This window comes from Metopolophium dirhodum, chromosome 2 (assembly GCF_019925205.1).
Source record: "Metopolophium dirhodum isolate CAU chromosome 2, ASM1992520v1, whole genome shotgun sequence".
Classification (NCBI taxonomy): Eukaryota; Metazoa; Arthropoda; class Insecta; order Hemiptera; family Aphididae; genus Metopolophium; species Metopolophium dirhodum.
The window spans coordinates 17,594,365-17,617,645 of record NC_083561.1 but is presented as its reverse complement, the minus strand read 5'-3'; the positions used below and the strand labels follow the sequence as shown (position 1 = coordinate 17,617,645).

At 29.6% G+C, this 23,281-nt stretch overlaps 1 protein-coding gene across 5 annotated transcripts in view; it reads left to right on the top strand.

Moving 5' to 3' along the window:
- LOC132938507 (ankyrin-repeat and fibronectin type III domain-containing 1) overlaps positions 1-23,281 on the top strand; it is a 160,279-nt gene that overhangs the window by 108,646 nt on the left and 28,352 nt on the right. The window contains exon 1 of one of the 5 annotated variants that reach the window (XM_061005381.1): positions 7,808-8,318. The exons of 3 other annotated variants lie outside the window; for them this stretch is intronic. In XM_061005381.1, coding sequence (XP_060861364.1) covers positions 8,258-8,318 — 61 coding nt within the window. In that variant the 5' untranslated portion in view covers positions 7,808-8,257. Of the gene's footprint in view, positions 1-7,807; positions 8,319-17,765; positions 17,989-23,281 lie in introns of those variants that run through there. One more of the 5 variants, XM_061005382.1, reaches the window with a different exon arrangement.

Genomic DNA, 23,281 nt, shown 5'->3' with positions numbered 1-23,281 from the left:
ATATATTACATACGTATGAGAATGAGGCAGTTTTTCCAACAAGAAAATCATAAAAATAAAAAATTGATTCGTAATAAAAAAATATTGCATAGTTATATTCGACATACAAGGTACCAACTACACCCAACTTGTACTGTAAAATATATTAAAATTATAAAATTTATGTTTAACTATTAAAGTACAAACTTCATAATAAGTATTATTTATCATCAATTTTTTTATTTTTTTATTTGTAAACTTAGTAAATTAATAATTGGTGAACAGTTTTTTTTTTAAATTTGTAACAATTATAATTTGTTTGATGCACTTTGCCACCTTGTGTCCGTGTCAGAACGTGCCATCTCAAGTCCAACAATATGTGAGCCTAAAGGATTGTTATATGTTTTCTTTAGGACTACACTGGATGGTGTATCGAGGTTATAATAAAGGTCATATAGTGTGCCATCGATGCATAAAGTCACCAATATAATTCACAGATTTTTTGTAAGAATAGACAGTTTTATCTGCATTTATGACCACTATTATTATAATTGAAATTTTATTTTATTCAAATATTATTATAAACTAAAATATTGGATAAGTTTTGAAAATTAGACAAAAATATTGGTAAAATAATCGTGTAACGCGTTGTCCGACGGTTTTTAGCGTAACACTATAAAATGTATACGGTCATCCATTATCGTTGATTCAATTATAATCCTTCTTCACTAATACACATTTTGGTGCGATTTAACGGTATTATGTAATATGTAATATGTCCATGCGCGATTTTATACATTAATTTAGAAAAAAAATCGATAAAAACAGAATATTATTTGGGGTTTAAACAGTTTTAAAAAAAATCATTTAATTTTCTTTAAATATTCTTTTAAAATATTTCGCCATTAGGTAGATGCAATTTAAAACAGAATTACATTGGTATATATTGTTTAAATATTAGATGGTATGTCAAATATAAATTATTATAATCAATAGCATCAATTCATTTCAAAATATTGTTAATAATTTTATTTCTTGAACTTGTCAAGCCTAAAAATATTTAACATTTTAAAATATGTAATATAATATTCATGTATTTTGCCTTAAGATGTTTTACTGTTTGTAACTTTATAATATAATGGACAAGTTAAATAAAAATATATATATATCTATTTTGGACTTAGGTTAACAACAACAAAATTATAACGGTGGTGGATGATTAATGTTTATTCAACTCCCAATTCCCACGACTACCCCGAAAAAAGTGCAAATAAGTGTTCATTCATCATTGTATATCATTTGTTTTCAATGCTTACACTTAAATGTTTGATGTTATTTATTTAGTTTTTTTTTTTATAAGTTAGAAACAGAGAAGATACTTACTGCAGTCTGTAATCTGTAATGTGGTATGGTATTATATTTATGAAATACTTACTGATCTTTTATCTAAGTACAGTTTATATTCAGAATATAAATTATATAAAATATATATGTCAAACGATTCTATAATAACTGATAAATCAAAATTAAATGTACTCATTATTTTCGTAGATAATTGCTGGATCAATCACCCAGCATTATCACTAATTGACAATAATTTTAATTATTGATCTATGGTAGGATATTATATCTACTCAATGAGGAAACCAGAAAAAATTATGCTGTAAACACAATTTTCGCATGCATTGCATACTGTTGGGTATTTTAATCGTTATTAACAACGTGTTCAAACCATTAAGTTTACAACGTAACAACTCGGGTCCGATGTAACCGCATCAATGAATCATTTCACATTTGGTTCACATCGCTGATCTGAACCTTTTCGGGATTTAGATTTTAGACGAACAAGTTTGGGTATAATATGATTGTTGGGCAAGTGTATGTGTCGGTTGCACTTACCCTGACTTACTCCACAACATACTGACTCTGAAACACGGTTTATCAATAATAATTAATAACAATAATATTTTTAATACCTAATTTTGATATAAGTTATAACCCTATTTATTACCTACTATTTATATAAATTAATTTAAGTTAGTATTAGCCTTAATCTATTCGTTTTCATAACAATTAATAAAAATATATTTATTTATATTATATATAATAATATGTACTTATATTTTATTATTATTCATTAAAATTGAGTATAGGTATTTTGATTTACGGGGAACGTTATACCTGTGGCTGTACTTTGTTAATAATATACTTTTTTACAATATAATATTATGTTTGGATTAGGAAATGTATAGTTTTTGCACATTAAATAATTATTGCAGAGCTTTGGACTAATATGATATTACTTTTATATACAAAACTTTTTTCTGTACAGGTAATATTATATCTTTTGGGTGATTTTATCAATCTGATTAAAAAATTAAATTATAATTATTCAAATTTGTAATATCGGTACTATGTGTTAACAGAAGGTATAATCAATAATAAACTCTTCTGCCTAGGTAGTCGATTATTCACAAATAAATATGCTTTTTTATTTACTTCAGTTTTAGATCAGAACCCATAATTTAGCCTTGGAATTCTATAAGTATTAAATATTTACGATTGTACTATGGATTAACAATTATGATATTTTATGGATAACAAATCTCGAAATGGCGTGGCATATATTTTTAATATTAATAGAATTATCCTAGAATTAGTAATATATTTATAATTACTTCTAAAATTAGTTTTTTATTGTTTCTATTGTGAGTGGTATACTATTGTTATAATTTTATTATGATCCAACTTTGACACTGAGGTCCATCAAATCGAATTAACAAACCGAGTTTTGTATTATAAATTATTTAAAAAAGAATACGTCATTAGGTATTTATCATTTATGGTTGAACATGGCATGGTTTCTTTCATATTTCGATCATACGTAAAAATGTATCAAGCCAAAGGGTTAATAATTATTTTGATACTTCGTATTATATCACGTACAATAATTGTGTGTGTTCGTTCAACCGGATTACTGCATTAGCATGATGTTCTTTTATGTTATATATTATTTAACTATTAGGAATAGATACGCTTGTATACAAATTATAATAGTATACTGAAGCCTAAAACTTAGATATTGTTATTATTTAGTAATAATTATTAAAACCAGCGGTGTCTGTGAAAAGTATAATAAACCATTAATTAACTATTTAATCTCGGTATTGTGATCACAGATATATATTGATATAGGTATCTGCCAACTGCCATTTACATTCAACATCAACTACACGATACACTCACTAAGGGATGTAGGTATACTGGAAGTTGCGATAGGAAATGGGAATTCTACTCATATGTTTCAATCACTGTAATAATTAATTGACCTGCATTTTGACTATAAGGCTAAATTACATAATTTTTTATTTTTATGAAAAAAAATGTACTAAACGTTTCATTATTATTTTAATTTGTCGAAATTTTTCTAAAATTACTTATTTACTTCATAAACTGTTCTGTATCATGGGCGTGAGTATAGCTAACATTACAACGACCCACCTCGACATTAATATAATATTGTATATAGGTTTTGCTTACGTATTCATCACAAATAACAATACAATGCGGGTATGCGACTTAGTGAAATTGATTTGACGTGCACAGGTCACTGTTTCACGGGGGATTTACTCACACACTTTCTTTATATATATAAAACATGCACACAAAAACACTTATATCTTACTTATATCTGACTTATGTCTTACTCGTATAATATACATTATACATAAATATACATTTACATATTTTGGTGAATTAACAAAATAAATAAATTCCAAAATTAACCAAAAGAAAGTGCACCATAACATTTTTGAAATGCACTAAATTTAATTTTTTTTAAATTTTCCCTTATGAAAAAAAAAATTATTTTATGAATTTATGATGCATGAACAGTTAACTTATGAATTTCAAACGTTCGCATAAAAACTCAAAATTAATGATGTGGTTATATATACTACTCTAAACTTTATACTGTTTTTAGATTCTGTGATAATCGATAAATGTATTGATTTTGTAATAAAGTGAGTTTTTTGTTGTGTGTCTTCATACAAGATAATTATATAGATTATTTGTACTCGTAATTTTTTTCTAGAGTATACGCTTAGCACTTAGGCGTATATAGGGGAGGGGGGAATTCGGGGGCTTAGCCCCGTCTCAAAAAAAAAAAATTTTCCTACCTAACCTAAACTTAGCTTACGGTGAGAGAAATCCCTGCCTATGCGTGTTTATTGGTATATATCTGGCCCCTTCCAAATTGTTAACCATATATTTCACATCTATGCATCAGATGGGGTTGAACTTAACTTTTTTTATATAATTCCGTTCTGTTTGCTATGTATAGAGTAAAAAGAATCGATTTCTACATATTATTATACTTACTAAAATTATAACTGTTATTATTCATAATGTCTTCTATGAAATCTGCCATAAACTTTGATTTTCAACTTCATATTAATTATTAGTGCTTATGGGTTTAGAGTGGAACCTTGCGACAGTCCCTGAACCATAAGTTCAGATCATTGATAGTTTCCATAAGTTTCCAATTTACTATTTAGCCCATAAAATACGCTCTACGGGAATAATGATCCTGTTACCTAGATATGTAAAATCAACAAAATTTGATAGTTTTTTTTTAACTATTTACTAATAGATGGTAATTATCTACAGGCCACATTATGAACTCCGTTTTTTAATATTTTAATCTCAAACTTTATAATATTATGTCTTTAAAAATAATACAATTTATTTTAATGTTCTATAGGTACCATTATTTGAAATAAAATAAAAAATCAAAGTTCAATGCGGCCTATAGGATATTTTCTTCTTTCAGATAAAAAAAATAGATATCAAAATCAGACAATTCTATAAGGCCTGAGAATTATTCCTGTAATATTTTTTCTTTATGTTATACACTATATCTAACCGGCACCAGGTCGCTTAGACAAATGATAATTTCCCATTAAACAACCAAACTAATTGATCGGAAATAAAGATAAAGATATTTTTTTTGAAATTAATTAATATTTTATTTTACTTTTGTCTTTGATTCATTTTGAAGTTATACATGATATCCGCACGTATCTCTAGTAATTGTATAGGGTATACTCTAAATCAGTAAAATGGTGCTAGGGTATATGCCGTAATAATGTATAGACGTATAGAATGTTTTCTGAAAAAAATCAGAAAATTAAATTAAATTAAATTAAAATAAATAATGTTAATAGTAATAGTATATCATAAAATAAATGTAAATTTATAGGCTGACCGGCGGTTTTCACCCAGAATCGTTTATCGTATTCATACATCGATTTTATATCATTGCATTCAACCTACACGACACTTAATGAAAAGCAGAGCTGTACCCACTTATTGTCCACCATTTTTTTTTAAAATTCCAGTTAGGATTACAACTTTTATGGTAGAGGCACTGGTTTATCGTATACATTTTTAAGCATTAAGTATTACAATTTTCAATTACAAAATAGTTTTCACACATTTCCGTTATTTCATCAAATCTCGTAAAAAATTACGATTCAAACGATTTTGTGAAAAAAAAAACGTGTCGTTATCGATTATTTTACTGAATTACACATTCTAGGAATATCTACGTTTTTCAGAGACCAGGGCCACACGAAAGGCGTAATCCGGCCCTGTATATAATATAACAATATATTTTATCTCTAATTATATTTATAAACCACGATTAATGAGTGCATATAATATATTAGAATACAATGACGTTATTTCAATTTGTCCACTATTGTTTTTATCGATATTCTTCACTCAAGTTTATTCGCCATCGATATAATGTTTTGTGACTGCGACCATTTGGCTACCTGCAGTCCGCACTTTTTTCTTATAAATTAATCAATATGGAGCACTCGGTAAACTGCATGGGGCACGTACAATGGATGTACAATGGTACTGCATGTGGCACGTATATTACGGCTGCGTCAAGTGTAATCCGGCCCTGTATAATATAGCTGTACTATGTAATAATATAACAATATATTTTATCTCTAATCATATAATAAATGAATCACATAATATATCAAAATACAATGATGCTGTTTGAATTTGTCCAATATTGTTTTTATTTTCACTTAAGTTTATTCGCCATCGATATAATATTTTGTGACTGCGACCATTGGGCTACCTGCAGTCCGCACTTTTTTTCTTATAAATGAATAAAATATATGGAGCACTCGGTAAACTGCATGGGGCACGTACAATACGGCTGCGTCAGCGTTAATGATATTGCACGCACGCATCCGCTGCAAGCCACCGATGACGGTAGTTTGCACGGTCAATCGGCTGCAGAAAAGAGGAGGCGGCGTCGGCGATGTGGCGACGACGGTCTCTCCCACAAGCGCCGCGGGAGCACGACGGATGTGTGCCGCCGCCGCCGCCACCTGGTCTATCCGCCGCCCTTTGTTCGCGTAAAGATTAGGTACACGCGCCCGGACGCGTTTTCCGAATCGTCCTGTATAATATAATACGCGTATTATACCGTTGTCCGCGATCACGGCGTAGAACCGGTTATATATTTTTATACGCGAGCGCACGGGTATACATTATTATTATTATTATATATAGGTACCTATTTTTACTCTTTCTCACTGTGTCTCTCTCACTCTCTCTCTCTCTCTCTCTCTCTTTCTCTTATATCTTTCTCTCTCTCTCTCTCTTTCTCTTATATCTTTCTCCGTCTGCCTCTCTCTCTCTTTCTCTCACTCCCCGACCCCTCATCTATGTCATCGCCGTGAGTTTAATAATATTATATTTTTCTTCGAGCAAACGCTTTTTCTCCATACCGGATGACGACGACGAGAATTAGATCCGAGTCCTATAAGACCGAGTGGTATATAAAATCTGGTTCTATAATGGATAGAGTTCTATACAATTAAACTTTTAAATATACAATTCTACATAATTTTTTTCTATTAAATCGAGTTTTATAAAAATTATGTAATTTTGTAATATATTAAAATTATTATTTGTAACTTGTATAGGCTGAACGAATGACAATAGACGTAACATATAGGTGATAAGAATTTAACAACAGTTACATATGGGTTTTTAAATGTTTTCATAACATTATTGATTTACTACCTAGTATGTATTTTACCAATAATATATTATTTGATAAAATGTGTACAAATAATAATAATTATAATTTAATAAAATAAATAATAATAGATATATACTAACTCGAGTTAAAGTTATAAATTATAATATAAGACTCAGTTAACAGTTTACTATGGAATTTGATATTTGATAGAAAACAGTCCTAAGGGACTGATTGTATAAGACTGGGGCTCATTTTAGAACTCAGTTTTATAGAACTCGGTGCATTACCCGACCACTGGCCCCACTGATATAGTACTTCGAAACGGGTCGCCGTCACATCGCTGAGCGGCGACCGCGACCCGCGATCGGTAGTCGCGCAACACACGCACGTGTACACACGTACAGGTAATCTGCATAGACACTAAGACACCGTCTTATGTGTATAAATAATAATAATAATAATAATAATAATAATGGGGTTCACGCACACGCATAGCGATGCACCGGCAATAGGTATTTCGCCCCGTCGGATGTAGCAGCAGCAGCAGCAGCATCACCGGTAGTAGACAGGTAGTAGTAGTAGTAGTAGTAGTAGTAGTAGTAGTAGTAGTAGCAGCAGCAGAGGTAGGTACCTAGTATTAGTAACCGAGATGGTTGTGACGGTGATGGTGGGAGTCGCTATTATAATGCACCGCGGTATACATCAGCTACGGTGACGACTGTGATGACCGCGGTCGCGCCGCCGCCCGTGTTGGTGGTGGTTCTGGTGGTGGTTCAGGTGCTCTTTGACATTGAAGTTTATTGACACCGTCGCAGCCGCCGCAACAGTCACCGTCTCCGCACGGCGCACGCAGTCTTTTCGTACACGTTCGTCCGACCGGTTCACAGTGAGTCCTGCGCCGTCTCCGTACCGCTGTCGCTCTTCGTCTCGTCGTTTCCGTATAATATTATTTCACCGTCGTCACTATTTGTAGCCGTTACCCGTCACCAATCACCCAACACCCGCGACGGTCGTGCGCGCGTGCCCTCCACACGTCGTCTTCGCCGGCGTGCGACAATATCGATATCCGCCGCGGTCGTTACGATGCCGCTGTTGACGCTGTTACCGCTACCGCTCGCGTGATCGTCGTGTGTGCGCGGGTGCGCGCGAGTGTTTGTGGTACATGTTTTCCCCGGAAAAGACGTGTACGGGCACCGGCGGCCAAAGATGATATGTTACATGCCTCGGATCCAAGTCAAAGAGCGACTTATCAAGTTTAGAATCGAAGGTAAAAAAAACAAATTCAAAACCTAAACGATGATTATACGCTGCACGTCATTGCTCCGATTTATGCATTCAAAAGGTTCAAATAATAAAGTATAACCGGAAAAGGTTATATTTGATGACTAGAGCAACGGTACAAAATATTGTACCATCGTCTGAACAATAATATTATGTTTGTTATTGAAAAGTTCATTTTTTGTTGTTGTCATAATATTATAACTGTAAGAAAACAAAGCCTTGACTGCATTGGTAATTCGCCTGCAGATGGCAGATTGCTTATTAATATATAATAAGGATTATACACTTTATAAATTATAATCGATTTTATGCGATGCGTTATATGATAAGTACGATAATCGCACTATATAGAAGCTTTAGTAATATTTAGGTAATTTAATCTATATTAATTACCATGAGTTCCATAAAGTTCATATTATTTACATTCGGTGATTGATTTCGATAAGTGATAACTATTGTCTAATATGAATATAAACATAGTATGTCAGTGAATAATATTAGGTAGGAACCCCTGCACATGAAAATCTCTCGCTCATAATAGTATTTATGTGAAAATTATAAAAAAATACGTTTTTGATAAAATAATAATAATATAGACATTGTACATTTGTACATTCGCATAGTGGTTAATAAAACACTTTTAACAGCATTATAATATACTTTATTGTAGGTAAACGTGTCATTTACGAGCATTAATACGATTTTATGCCAATACGGTCGTCATAGGTATTGTAGGTATTGTGGATACACTTATAATGTAAATACTATAATACTGTACGCAACTTCACGACCAATACGTCACGATAGTTTTTTATAAAATTGTCATAATATTTTTGCTACAGACGTCTTGAAACTCTTTTATACGATTCTCGCTTGGATATTTTATCTTTTAAAATGTTTTCCTGGATACTATTCGCTTGTTCAATAGATATTTTGACTAGTTGTCTACAAGAAATGATATGTTCTTATCAGGTTTACCGCATGTGTGGATCACTGGCGCGCGAATAATCGGGATTCAAACATGTAGCTATGTTGTAGGTATGTAGCACAAACCCGAAGATTTTTTTTAACTGACTATTTTTTATACAACGCTACCTACGTACACACGAATTTTGTAACAGTCGATTTCCTTCTATAGAGTATACATTAATAAAATTGATATGTTGGTATCGTCTTTAAACCGATGTTCTCTTAATCTCTTATTCTTCGTATAGGTACGTATTAGGTAGGTATTATTTTAGGTATTATTTTCAATATTTATCAAGTATTAATCTGTTAAGGTAACTATAATAAACATTAATAAACTACTATTGCCTACTAGTTTATTGTTTATATACCTAATAGGAACACCGACCGATAGTGATTATTTAATACTTTTTAAGGTACTTAAATAATACACATTTATTCAAAATTATTATCACTAATTTAAAATTTAAAAAAACTATATTTTTTTAATTATTTGACTGTATTTTGTGAATAAGCAACTATAAGTATGATTTATAAAACGCTATTTCATGGACTCAGAGTATAATATAGCATAAATATTAATTACCTATATGATTAATTAATATACCTATATTTATTTTATTATTAGAATACTTGTCCTAGATCTACAAAAATGTATTAATATTAGTTTAATTGTAAGTATACACTAAATCTAACTTTTCCGATGCAATTATGTAGGTATTTTAAACATCTATGGTAATATGGTATTATTTATTTTTTGTAAAATTTTTAATATTTTTCTTATAATGTTGATGTGCAAATATTGAATATCGTAAGTTACATAGGTAATAGATAATTAATTATTTGTGAACTTTTAAAGTTTTAATGAACAAAGTTGATGTAGTACAACAACATTTTGAAGGTAGATATGCCATATTTTTTTTAAATATTGTTTTTAAATTCTTAAAAATAATTATTAAGGAATTTAATATAAGATGTATACATGTAAATATATTTCTAAATATGAGAAAAATAAAGTGTTTTATTTTTGTCGAAAATTCAGTGTTTATGAATAATACATTTTAATTTACAATAGTAGGTATATAAAAAACAAATATTCACAAAAAGTTATAGTCTATTATTTAAAAATAATCGTCTTATACAATACGATATTTTATACTATTTTAAAATTTAGATTTTAGAATAAATTGAAATAAATAAAACATTATATTTTTTTACTAACGTTTTTTTATTAATTACTTCAAATAATGTAAATAAATATATTTTAAAAATACATACATACTATTATTATTATTGATATAATGCTAATTGTTATAGGAATCATTCAGTATTAGATAAAATATATATAAATAACAAACAAAAAAGATCTCTTTAAACTAAAATACTTAATTAGTTTTTATTCTAAAATTTATAGTATTTTTATTTATTTAAAACTTCAAATAAATGGCTTATTTAAATTTAGAATATGAATTTTGTTTCGTGAAGGATGACTGTATGAATTATGACTATTAATAGTTAATTCATTAATTGTTATGTATTTAAATAGGTCATTCAATAATTATTTATACATTACGTAAAGTTTATGCGAGGTGACAAAATATTGATTTAAATCCATTATGTAATCCATCACTCTTAGAATAATATAATTGAAGTAATTTTAACCAGAAATGTTTAGAGGAGTGTTGAACTGTGTCTATAAATAAATAAAATAATGGATATAGTTTTGTGTTAATAAGGTAATACTATAATTATGCAGACTTGGGTAAAATATACTTTTAAAAAGTATTTGGAATAAATACTCAAATACTTTATTCGAAATATTACCCAAGTCTGTAATTATGAGATTATTCAGTTAGTCAACCATGACCAATGACATTCAAATCGGCCATATATTGTATATTAAATAGGAAAAGACAATTAAATTGCGTGAAAAAATTGGAGAATATCCTTAATAGTTACATAAAACAACTGAATGCATTAATTTGTCGTACAAACATTACAATATGTACATAATTTATTTACACAATATATACAAAATGGATGGTTCACGACGTGATGAAAGCGTTGAAATGTATTTCATTTACACATCATGCGTTCGTTAATATAAGAGTGTCATAATAGGATATTATCAATTGATAATATACAACGTACTTTATATAACAAATATTAAAATATAAAATAGTGTAACTTTTACAGTTACATGGAAAATATTAATTTAATCTCGAAAAAATGTACATTTTATAGAAGTATAACGATGATTGATACATGTCTATGATAAACAACTAATCTAATTGTACCTACCTACAATAACATATTTAAAATAAAATAATATTCTATAAAAATCGTTATGAAAATACCAGTATGAATTACCTATGTATTGTTGTAATTTAATTATGTAAATATTTTAAAAGCAAATAATATAATACTAAATCGTTGTACTTATGATTTTTAAGTAAAATTACTAAAATATTAATACAAAATATTCATGTGTGATATTAAATTTATTAAAACCGATGCTAACAATAATTCATGATAAAGTACTTATTTAGTGTAGGAATATTTTTTAAGATATGATGGATAATGTTGAACGTAAACGAATAATCACAATGGTATACACTTTAACACTTATATCATAATGTTATATCTTAAACTGCACAATATTATATTAACATTTAAAATACACGAATACCTCATTTGAATTACCTTTGTATACAATTTACTACTAATGCATTCGCATGGGTATACTTTAGAATTTGAATAGAAGTTCTATAGAATGCATATTATTTATCTATACAGAATAATAGTTTAATATTATGTCACATGATATTTCAATACAATTGGATCAAAAGCTCAAGTATGTTTGTACGAAAATGTTTGTCGACAATACAAAGAAAATGTCGATATAGGTACATTTCAATACAACATAAATGATATGATTCAATAATTCAATTTGAGACGACACCGACGAAATTTGTATATACTTGAATAATTTATATTTTAATTGATTGTATATGTCGGTAAATATGTTCTAAGTAGGTTACACGCAATTATTCCGTGAAAACTGTCATTACCTAATAACCGGTAATGGAAAATAATAGAATAAACTATAAAGTAACACAATAGTGAGCACGCATAACCTATGGCCTTGTTCATGCAGGTATAGTGACTCGCCAAATATAGGCATAATAATATTATAATCTTTGAAAAGCTGTTTCGTTGACATTTTTTCTTTTATTTCAAAAAGTTTGCCTTGCACAACTCCTACGTATTATTAAGTTCTATCTTTCGTGCGATACGCTGTTACCCTTTACCATATTATATTATGGATATGTTATAGATAGAAATAGGTACCTATAAGTATTTTCACATAATATTATACGAGCGTGTAAGAATTATTTTATGTATTATCAACATGTTCGTGTGAGTAATAAGTTTATTATACAATGCAAATTTAAATGTTCAGAAATAAAAAAAATCAATATAAGTACATGATTGTAAAATAATACTGTATAAATAGATGGATTGTAGGAACCATGGCTAAATATATAGGTATGATCGCATTGAGACGCATTTTCGTTATGGGCTGCGCACGTACATTTATTGCATGGAAAGGAATCTTAGCTGGCAGTGATTTTTGGATTTATTTAGCCAAGAAATTAATAATTTGTATGGTTTTGTTAGCAAATAAATCGAAGTGATAATATTCACTGCCAGGGGCGGCTATGAAACCTGCGTATCACAAAGTTGCGACCATACCTATATATTTAGCCATGGTAGGAACCAGCTTATGATCTATATAGTTATGAATATTTTGACCATAAGATAATTACATTTTTTTTTTTCAAACGTTGTTTTCTATTATTGCAATAATGAATAAATATAATAATTTTCGTATCTCTACAAAGTACCTATCTAATATAGGAATACCTATAACTTACGGGTAGATAAAGGGTGGACAAACAGAATTGTTTTTTAAAGTGTCATTTGTGTAATACGGTTCTAAAACGGAAACCGTGTTCGTGTGAGCAGTTGTGTGCGTTTACACCGAATTGGAAAATCGGTCGTCGCGTTGTCGCATCCATGTGACAGCAGGATGACAGCGGTTAAGTTATGTTCAGTGCGCTGACAGCGTTACCGGCCGCCACATCCCAGATAATATATAGGATGAGATGATGGCGTTTTTAGTAATTATTATTATTATTTTCAGTCAGATAGCACGACACCACACCATGGTGCATTATCCGTTTTAAATTATCCACATGACCGGGTAGATTTATTCGTTAAAAAGAAAGCGAAATTTAATGTATACGATTAGAAATGCGATTATTACCAATGAAAACCGAATATTTCTTCTGGTATAATATTATTTACACGTTTGCCAAAAGAATTACGAAAATGTAGTATCTTTGAACAATATTTACATATACTTTAATACTGATATTGATTATAATTATGAAAATATTCGAGTGGTTTCACAATTAAAGCAATTCGTAATATTTAATATTATAACACGTTATTACCTAACTTTAATGGATTCAAATCGATAATAAGGGTACTTATGTATTAGCCATTATAATGTATTCTGTAAATAACTTATATTAAAAATATAAAATATAAAATAAATTATTTTTACATTTGTATGGACTATAATATAGGATATAGGTACCTACTTCTAATATCGTATAGAAATATTTGATAAAAAAAAAAGATTGTATTGCATTAATACAGACGATGGTTGTACTCGCATATTTTTATAGTGAAAAACAAATATTGAATTTTCATATTATAACGTCTATAGTATAATTATTTAATGGTTTCTGACTCCCTCTCGCTATCATATCTTAATATATTTGATACTACCTACTCACAAGTCGCAAGATAAGATACACTTTTAGTTTTCACTCATCACGCCTGTGTGCGTTGTTTTTTGCGATCACCAAATAATATTATTATTAGGTATATTTTTGTAGGACGGGATCATTCCGCATATTTGTATCTAATTGTAACCAATCCCATGATGTATATTTATTGTATAAATACTATAGTCTATAATACGACCATAATAATAATATAATATTAATAATACTATAATATCTCACGCTATGTACGTTGTGCTATGAAATTATTGAAGTGAAGCTCGAAGTTTCCTTTATTAATCATTTCGCGTTGATGTTCGTAAAAAAAAAAAAAATATTCTCGTAGAAAAAATGGCTTGCGTGAGAATAGGCGTGTCGATAGATCTAAAAATATTCTTTAAATTGAGTTTAGAGTAATATTTTCATTAATAATATATATATTCTATACATGTACCTACCTACTACCTATATGGCTATATTGTACACAGTGCACGTGTAAATGTTCTATTAGGAATTATATACGCAGTATCTATGTACCTATCATATTATGTATATGTATTGTATATTATTGAATTAGCAATAGCACTATATAGAAGAAAAAGGAAATGAGAATATTTCCCATTAAAATTGCCGCTTTACGCCAATGTTATGTACAAATTACAGATGTGTAATCTTCTCAAAAAATTATGAAAAAGAAAATTGTTTTATTTTTAATTATGATTAAACAGGTTTTGCTGTTAAAACATGTTATGCACTTATGTGACTATATAATATAACTTGTTGGTATATCTGTAGCGTTAAGTTTAACACGAAAAATATAGAAATATATAATAAACATATTATAATATATAAGTATAATATAACTACATCATAAGTACCTATATTATAATATACACATTATTTAGTTGAACGTATTTCCTATAACTATACACAATTATATTCCATATATAGGTATATTCAAAAGTTTCATTTTATTTCATAAGTATTTATATTCTTATGTTAATAATACGAAAACCCTCTCCACCAGGTATAATATACCGGGCTTACAGAAAACGGTTGTCGCAAGTAATATGATACCCGTTTCGAATCATAAAACAAGCGCGCAGAGACTTAACCACTTAAAACACTGAATACCGGCAAAATCATTCCGACTGAATTGGCTTGAAAATCTATATACCTACACGCCCACGACAAAAAAAACATTACATAAATATATAATACTACGTGAAATATAATATATTATTACTTACTAATGCAGACAAAACATTATAGCTGTATACTGATTATATTTTTACATTCAAATTGAAAATTAGGTTTTGTTTGATATAAATAGATCAAATTACTATAGTAGACCATAGCATAAATCATTTTTTCTTATTCCCGGTGACAACGAGGTGATTTAAAATTTAAACGTTTTATTTAAGTTGTAATATATGAGCTTCGTTTCGAAATACGAGTAGTAAATTGTTATGACTAAATCTGCTTAGATAGTCATATACGGATGGCAGTCAGGAGATCCTGAGAAACGTATAAATGGTATATTATAATAGGTGCCTAACCGTATACACAAGTTGCAAGGGAATCTACGTGAAAGTAAATTTTAAATTTTAAACTTTATCATGCTATTTGTGTATCATTGTACTTGAAATATTTTTGTTTGAAACACGTAAATATGAAGTACGTATGTTGTGTAATATTTTTATTTTTGGTATAATAATACAGTATGGGTTGAAAATCTTTATATTTAATCCAACGATCCATAAATTTGGTTGAGAAATTTCTTGGCAAATTTGCGATAATTTTCATGGATTTTTTTGTTAGTTTGGGGGTGGGGAGATAAAGAAGAAAATGTTTAAGTGATCTTACTTAAAAAATGGGACTATGTGTATCTCACAGATTTGATTTATCTTTTTACCTCTCAGACTCTATCACTTCATCCGAGTTTATGTAAAGAGGAGCGTACCTATTACTGCCTAATATAAACATTATATGCCAGGTACAAAAAGTAGAAACCGTTAAGTTTTTAGTTAAGGAATTGTATATACTTAATGGCATAAAGTAATAAAATATGGTCCGAGGTATGATCACAAACAATTGTTGTGCTTTTATTTTGTATAGTATATATGAAAAGGTATCTATATAAAAGAATAAACAATACTCAATAAAATAATGAATATAGGTCATAACTCAAAACACTGAAATAATATTACCATAGAGAGATCCATGACGAATACAAATTACATAATATGAACTTAGTATATAAACCAAATTGCTGATTCACTGATACCCATCATGTCAATACATACAAAATAATACAGCTTATGTAAGTAGGTACACTATTTCAACGATAACGTAACTGAGTACTAATTTATTGTGTTATCGAATTAAAACACATGAAAACACAAAAATAATGGTTTAATTCGATTATGAAGTTAAAAGTTTACAACGTATGTATAAGTATTATAATAATAGACATGTTATGTTATTATAATATGTTATACGGCTTGCAACTGTAATTAATGCTGTGATCATTTAATGGATTAAATAATATAATATATCTAGCCATCTAGATACAATCGTAATAAGTTTAGTTCAGTTTCTTCGATATATTGAAAATTAATTGTAAGTATGCGTAACACAATATAATATGATCAACTATATTATTTGTACATAATAATATTATATAGGTATTATTAGGCATTATTATTTATTTATGTTTTTATTTTTAGTTTGTCATTTGTGAATGTCTGTAGGTTCATTTTTGTTACAATTTAATTTGTCAGTGAATTTTATTTTAATAAAATATATCAGTGTAAAAGATATATTTTAATTCCATAATACGACTCCACTTGATAATACCCACATTTAAATGTAGGTACCTATACCAAAATTTAAGTTAGGACTCTGACATATACATCTAAAATCTGTATACAAAATAATCCTCGACAAAAAAAATAAAATAAAATGCTAAATAAAATATTCATATTGTATTTTTTTCACGACTGTCGGTCAACTGCGCTTAAAATTACGAGTGCTTCTCTGTATATTACAATATAATATTATAGCACGTATTTATGCCTACGCATAACCTATGCATATATTAAATACTTAAATTTTTTGTGTCATTATATTCATTACTCTCAAAAATACATTTATTATATTTTAAAATTTAAATCTTGATAACGTTACAACGGTCATCTATTTGACGCACGTACAACACGGATAAAACCAGTGTTATTTATATGTCTATGTAAATTGAAACTCAAACAATTTGGCACCTCTGTGCCGCATGTACGTTTATATATACATGTGTATAATATAAATTTAGGTACCCATAATATACGCTACGATGTAGGCACAATAATCATAAACAACCTTGATGAATAAAAAAATAAATCAGTGTTGTGTAGTTGTCATGAACCGTAATCATGGGATTAAGTCCTTGTTAACAAGATAATCTCGTAATACAGTAACGAATTCAACACTCGTTGATATCGATATTATCGGATATTATTCTACTTATATAGTAATTATTATTATACGGTCTATATAAAGTGGAAAAAAAAAACGATTGTATCAATGTACCTACGCACCTAAATACGCCGCGCAACCATAATATCCTCGGCCGTTCGACGTTTGGATCCGCTCGTATAATACTGTTATGACGTTTATTGACTTGTTCCACATAATTTAATACAGTCATATACGCACCGTTCTCGAGTTTTAATATCGCCAATGCAATTTATTTACACGCGCAGTACAATTATTATCTCGTAAATCAATGTCCGTTATTTGATATAAAGCCGATGAGATCTCATAAAATACTCTATGAAGGTAAGGCGAGTATTATATATTTTTTTATTAATGCGCAATACTACTTTGAATTATTTACAACAACGGATCATGACTGTCTTGACATAAATGAGGAAAAACGTCAGACGCTTATTATAAGCGTTATTCTATTATGCTGTCAAACAAATTATGTAAACGGTCAACTTTCTGACATGACAAGTCACATTTAAAAGTAGTATTACATTGAAAAGAAGAAAAATAAACATTAAAATATAATACTTTTGTAACGTTAATTATATTTTGTAGTGGACGCTTTTCGTTTCAAAACAATAATAATATTGTAAAATGTTATATAAGTATGAAATATGAATTTATAAAACAATTCCTGATTAGAACAGTTAATATTGGTTTTTTTTTTATAAGTCTAGAGCCCGGCAACTATGGCCTAATTTTATTTTTATATTATACTTAATGATAAAATTACGTTAACATTTTGATCAACGCAATAATAGTATGCAGTTTACCGATATATTTGAAACACTAGATTTCCCGTAGTTGATGATTTAATATGAAGCTAATACGTACTAATAAAGTAATATATTATATTTATGATGTGTACTGTACTAATACTCGTACATACTTCGGTCCTTCAGTGCATAAAGTATAATCTCGGATTATCTGGTTTTCGCGCTGTTATATATATTATTACTCTGAGAAAAAAATTATACATTTGCTGTATCGGTGTCACACATATACATCATGGGGATTTTATTATTGTAGTTAAAATCACGTTTTTATAGGTTTATACTTTATACAACGAGACAATTTTATGACAAATAATAATTATGTTAAATTATTATTATATATCATATAATAATATGTTCTATATATATGCCTCTCTCTGCCTACGCTAATCGTGTTGGTGGTTTGAAGTGTTCATTTAGACATGGACGTCGTCGTAAACTTCACGCGTGAGCGTTTTTCCATAATATATAAAATATATAACACAATACGATATTGCATTATTATCCATTAATATTATTATAATGTTAAACTCATATTTTTACGCTACGACAACATGATCTTGTGTAATATTATGCATTTTGGATTTGTTGGCATGATTTCTGCAGTGGTAATCTCGAAAACCCGCACAAATGCCTATACATTCGATTTACTTATTTTATCAGGTCTGCATATAGGTACTGGACATAGGACTGTTAATTTACTTACGCACGACGATACACGACTTTATTCGATTTCTAAACGCGTTATATACAACATTTCGGTACATTATTGTTTTAATATCATAATATTATTATATTATATAACTTGAAATGGTACGGCACTATTATTTTATGACAATAAAATCTAGTCGAGGTATTTCATTATTTTGTTCGTATCTATCATTATTATTTTAGAAAACACCGTTTCAGCCCATCGATCGGTCGCATTCGTCACCACCGCGACGAGCAGACACGATCGGTGCGGGTTGCCCTCGGGGGATGCCGGCAGCCATCGTGGACCTTGGGAACTTGTATATAATATTTTATGTGCCGGGATTTGGCGCGAAATATTCGAACCAGTTCGGTCGTCGCCATCGTGTATAATATGCAGATGATCAGCGTGTGTATAATAATAATAATATTTCGTTTACCCGTCTCACACGCGAATGGGAAAAAAAACCAACTTTACATCGGCTCGAGATTTCAAGGTCGGTCCAACACACGGTGACGGCGACGAGTACCTACATCCGTACTATATAGGTACATCTGATTGTTACCTGAACTTGAAATTATTATTACAATCATTATAGGTATAACGTTTGTTTCGAAAAACGTCTGCATTTCCCCGTATATAATATTATACGTAGCCTACACAATGTAATATATTATAATAATATAATGATACACGCGCTATTAAAAATGTTCGTATCCAACAAATCCCACGGTGAGTTAATTAAAAATTCAAAAAAAAAAAAAAAAGAATAAAAATAAGAATATAATATAAATTACGAGCGCACCGAGTAGGTAGAGATACGTATGCTCACATATAATATGGGTATACACAGGCGGGCGGGATCGTTATAATTATTATTGCCGCTCTGTGATAGTTCATCGACTGCTGCAGAGCGCACGGCAGTAAACTACAATATAATATTATTATATCGTACACCTATTATAACAATGCGCGTAGGTATCCGTATATAATAAAATGCATATACCTATAGTATATTCCCGTGTACTTACCTCGTATATAATATAATGTGTGTGTGTGTATATATGTTTATTGTATGTTTATTGTATGCATATTGTATATGTGCGTGATTCGCGAACATCATATACAATAGTATTATATGTAAATACACCGACGACGACAAAGCGCCGACGACTGTGAAAATATTTCCTCGGGATAATAATATAATGATGATAATTATAATTGCAGTTATCCTATGCCGTCGCCGCTGCAGCTCTATAATGATATTATAATTTATAATATAATAACGTATACAGGGTGGCCCCCCACACATCAGTGGTGGATCCAGGAGGAGGGCAAAGAGGGAATCCCCCCCAATCGCCGTAGTTTTCCTTTGTTTTACACTCTGTTTAGCCAATTTTGTAGCCAGTTTTGGAACTTTTTCCACTTTTTCCACCCCCCCCCCCCCATGTCCCTCCTAAAATTAAGCCCTGGATCCACCACTGCCAAGCTTACCGTTTTCACATTTAATTAACACAGAAAAGCGGGAAATGACTCTGTACAGTATTGGTCGCAACGAGATGAAATATCGACGCCCCTTTAATGCACCGGGTGATAATAATTGTATTATAAAAATCATTATGACGCAACGGCGGATATGAGTGGTAGGGGGAGAAGGGGTTGATCAACCTTTGTTTTTATTTTACGTAATTATTCTTATAAATTATTCAATAATAAAATTGTATGTATTTATGGTGCCTATTAGCTAGAGACATGTTCGCCGGCAATAGAATTTCACACAATACAAATCCCTCATAAATATAATAATATTATACTGCTATCACTAACACATCGTATACATTTTTTCGAAAATCTAACCCCTACCTTCTGCTATAGTGGTGTGAGTGTGTGACGACGGATAAGTATAATATCGCAATCGCAACGGCACCGTGGTTGTAATTAATTTTCTTCAATTTTCTACTAGACATTTGTTCCCTCCGGATCAGCCGGATTTTAACGCACGTCCAATATTTTATTTTAATTGACAATGGTGCAGACAACGAATACATAAGGTACCTACCTAAATGTATATGTTTACATTTTACATGTACTCCGGTGGCGCATTATACTTGACTTATGGCGGAGGGCGGATAGTGCGCAGGTCGTCGCTCGTATATAATGTATAATAATAATAATAATAATAATAATAATAATAATAATAATAATAATATGACTTGTACCTATGCGTGTGTGCTGTAGATTTACGAAACTCGACTTGGTATACTCGTAACGCTCTTATACATATATACCTATCACTCATTCAAGTGGAAATGAACATATATTATATATACGAAAACTTATTATTATTATTATTATTATTATTATTATTATTATATCGTTACCGGACGGGATTTTTGTTCGTGTGAAGTCTCTTTTACACCCTACGAAAAAATTTACACTTGTGCGAGGTAGGTACCGTTCTACGTATAATAAGAAATGCAACGCGTCTACGTGTTTCATTTGGGTAAACTTTCGGCGATTGTTATTTTGGGCGAATGGTTGTATTTTTGTCAATCGCTGTCGGTATCGAGTTTAGATAAATATAATTAATTATAATATTATAATGTAATATTATAAGGTCTACACACTCGACAATTACAATGACACTCGACAAAAGAATCATTCCCTTGCGCGCGAATCGTTTGAGAAGCTTTTGTCGCGTATTTCCTATAGTATTCAAATGAATGTATATTTTCCATATTGTACACTCTATATAGCTAATCAATAACGCCGTGCTGTATTGTTTATGTTAAGTTTTTTTATTCAAACCAAATGTTGTTTATTTATCATTTGTACGCGTTTCAAATAGTTACTACTATATATTGATCGATGGTTTTCATCGTGAACGACGATTCGGAATAAACAACTTATAAAATGAAGCCACCTATATTTGCATTTACAAAATATATAAATCAAATAAATATAGAAGCCCATCTGTTAATTTTAAAAACAAAAATTGTGGGAAAGTGGGTGTCGCTCTGCTGTACAGTAGGTTACAAGTGGGTAACTGTAATGGATGGTGTTAAATTTGAATTCAATGATATAATATCATTGTATAAGAAAAACGATTCTGAGCGAAAACGGTCAGTCAGCCTATGATATTACTAAGCACGAACTACAGTGTAGTAGTTCGTGTTACTAAGTATATTCGATGATATTATTGTGAATAAAGTAATTTATATATTTACCTATTTACGTAGAACCTTGTTTTAAATTTTCAATCTTTAGCTATACAAGTTGAGCATTTTATACATTTTTAACTACAAAATAATTATTAAATTTTAAATTTGATAAATGTTGTCAAAATTCGAACTTTAAATGCTTATAAAAAAAATTGCGCCTTTGTATTTATAATATTTTCTAAGTGATATTATAATAATATATCAGGATCCTTGCATTACATTTTCACGCTTTTTTACCTAACAAATAAATTTTTATTGACATTCACAGAAAAAAAGACTAATAAAATTGGAAACACAAAATATTCCTAAACAATTTAAAATAAATCAAAATATTTTATCGTGCATAGAAAATGCAAATATAAACAACCAGTGAAAATTTCATGTATATACGTTCATTTGTTTTAGAGTTACACCAAAAACCAAAATCGATTTACTCAAAAACAGATTTTGCGTAAAAATTCCCGTTTTTCCTTAATTTTTCTTTTGTTTTTCACGACACTTTTGAAAGGAGATGACAGACACAAAAAAAAAAAAAAAATAAAAATAAAAACACACATCATTGTAAAATCAATACATTCATCGTTCCACTCAGAATCTAAAATTACTAATTTTTAATAAAAAATATTATAGGTACGTTTTAAACAATTTAAAAATTAATCCTGCAAAACCAAAATACGTATTATATTATTAAATAAAATCGATCGTAATTTAATCGGGTATTCATATTTCTTGAATTATAAATGTATAATATGACGAGCAACGTATTATTCTGTAAGTAAATGTATATTTATATATTCGTATTTTGTTTTTAATTATTATTAGTAAAAATAGATTCAGCTAAAAAAAATATCAGTTAGTAAAGTAAGGCACATTGCACATAGGTACAAAAACATAATTTT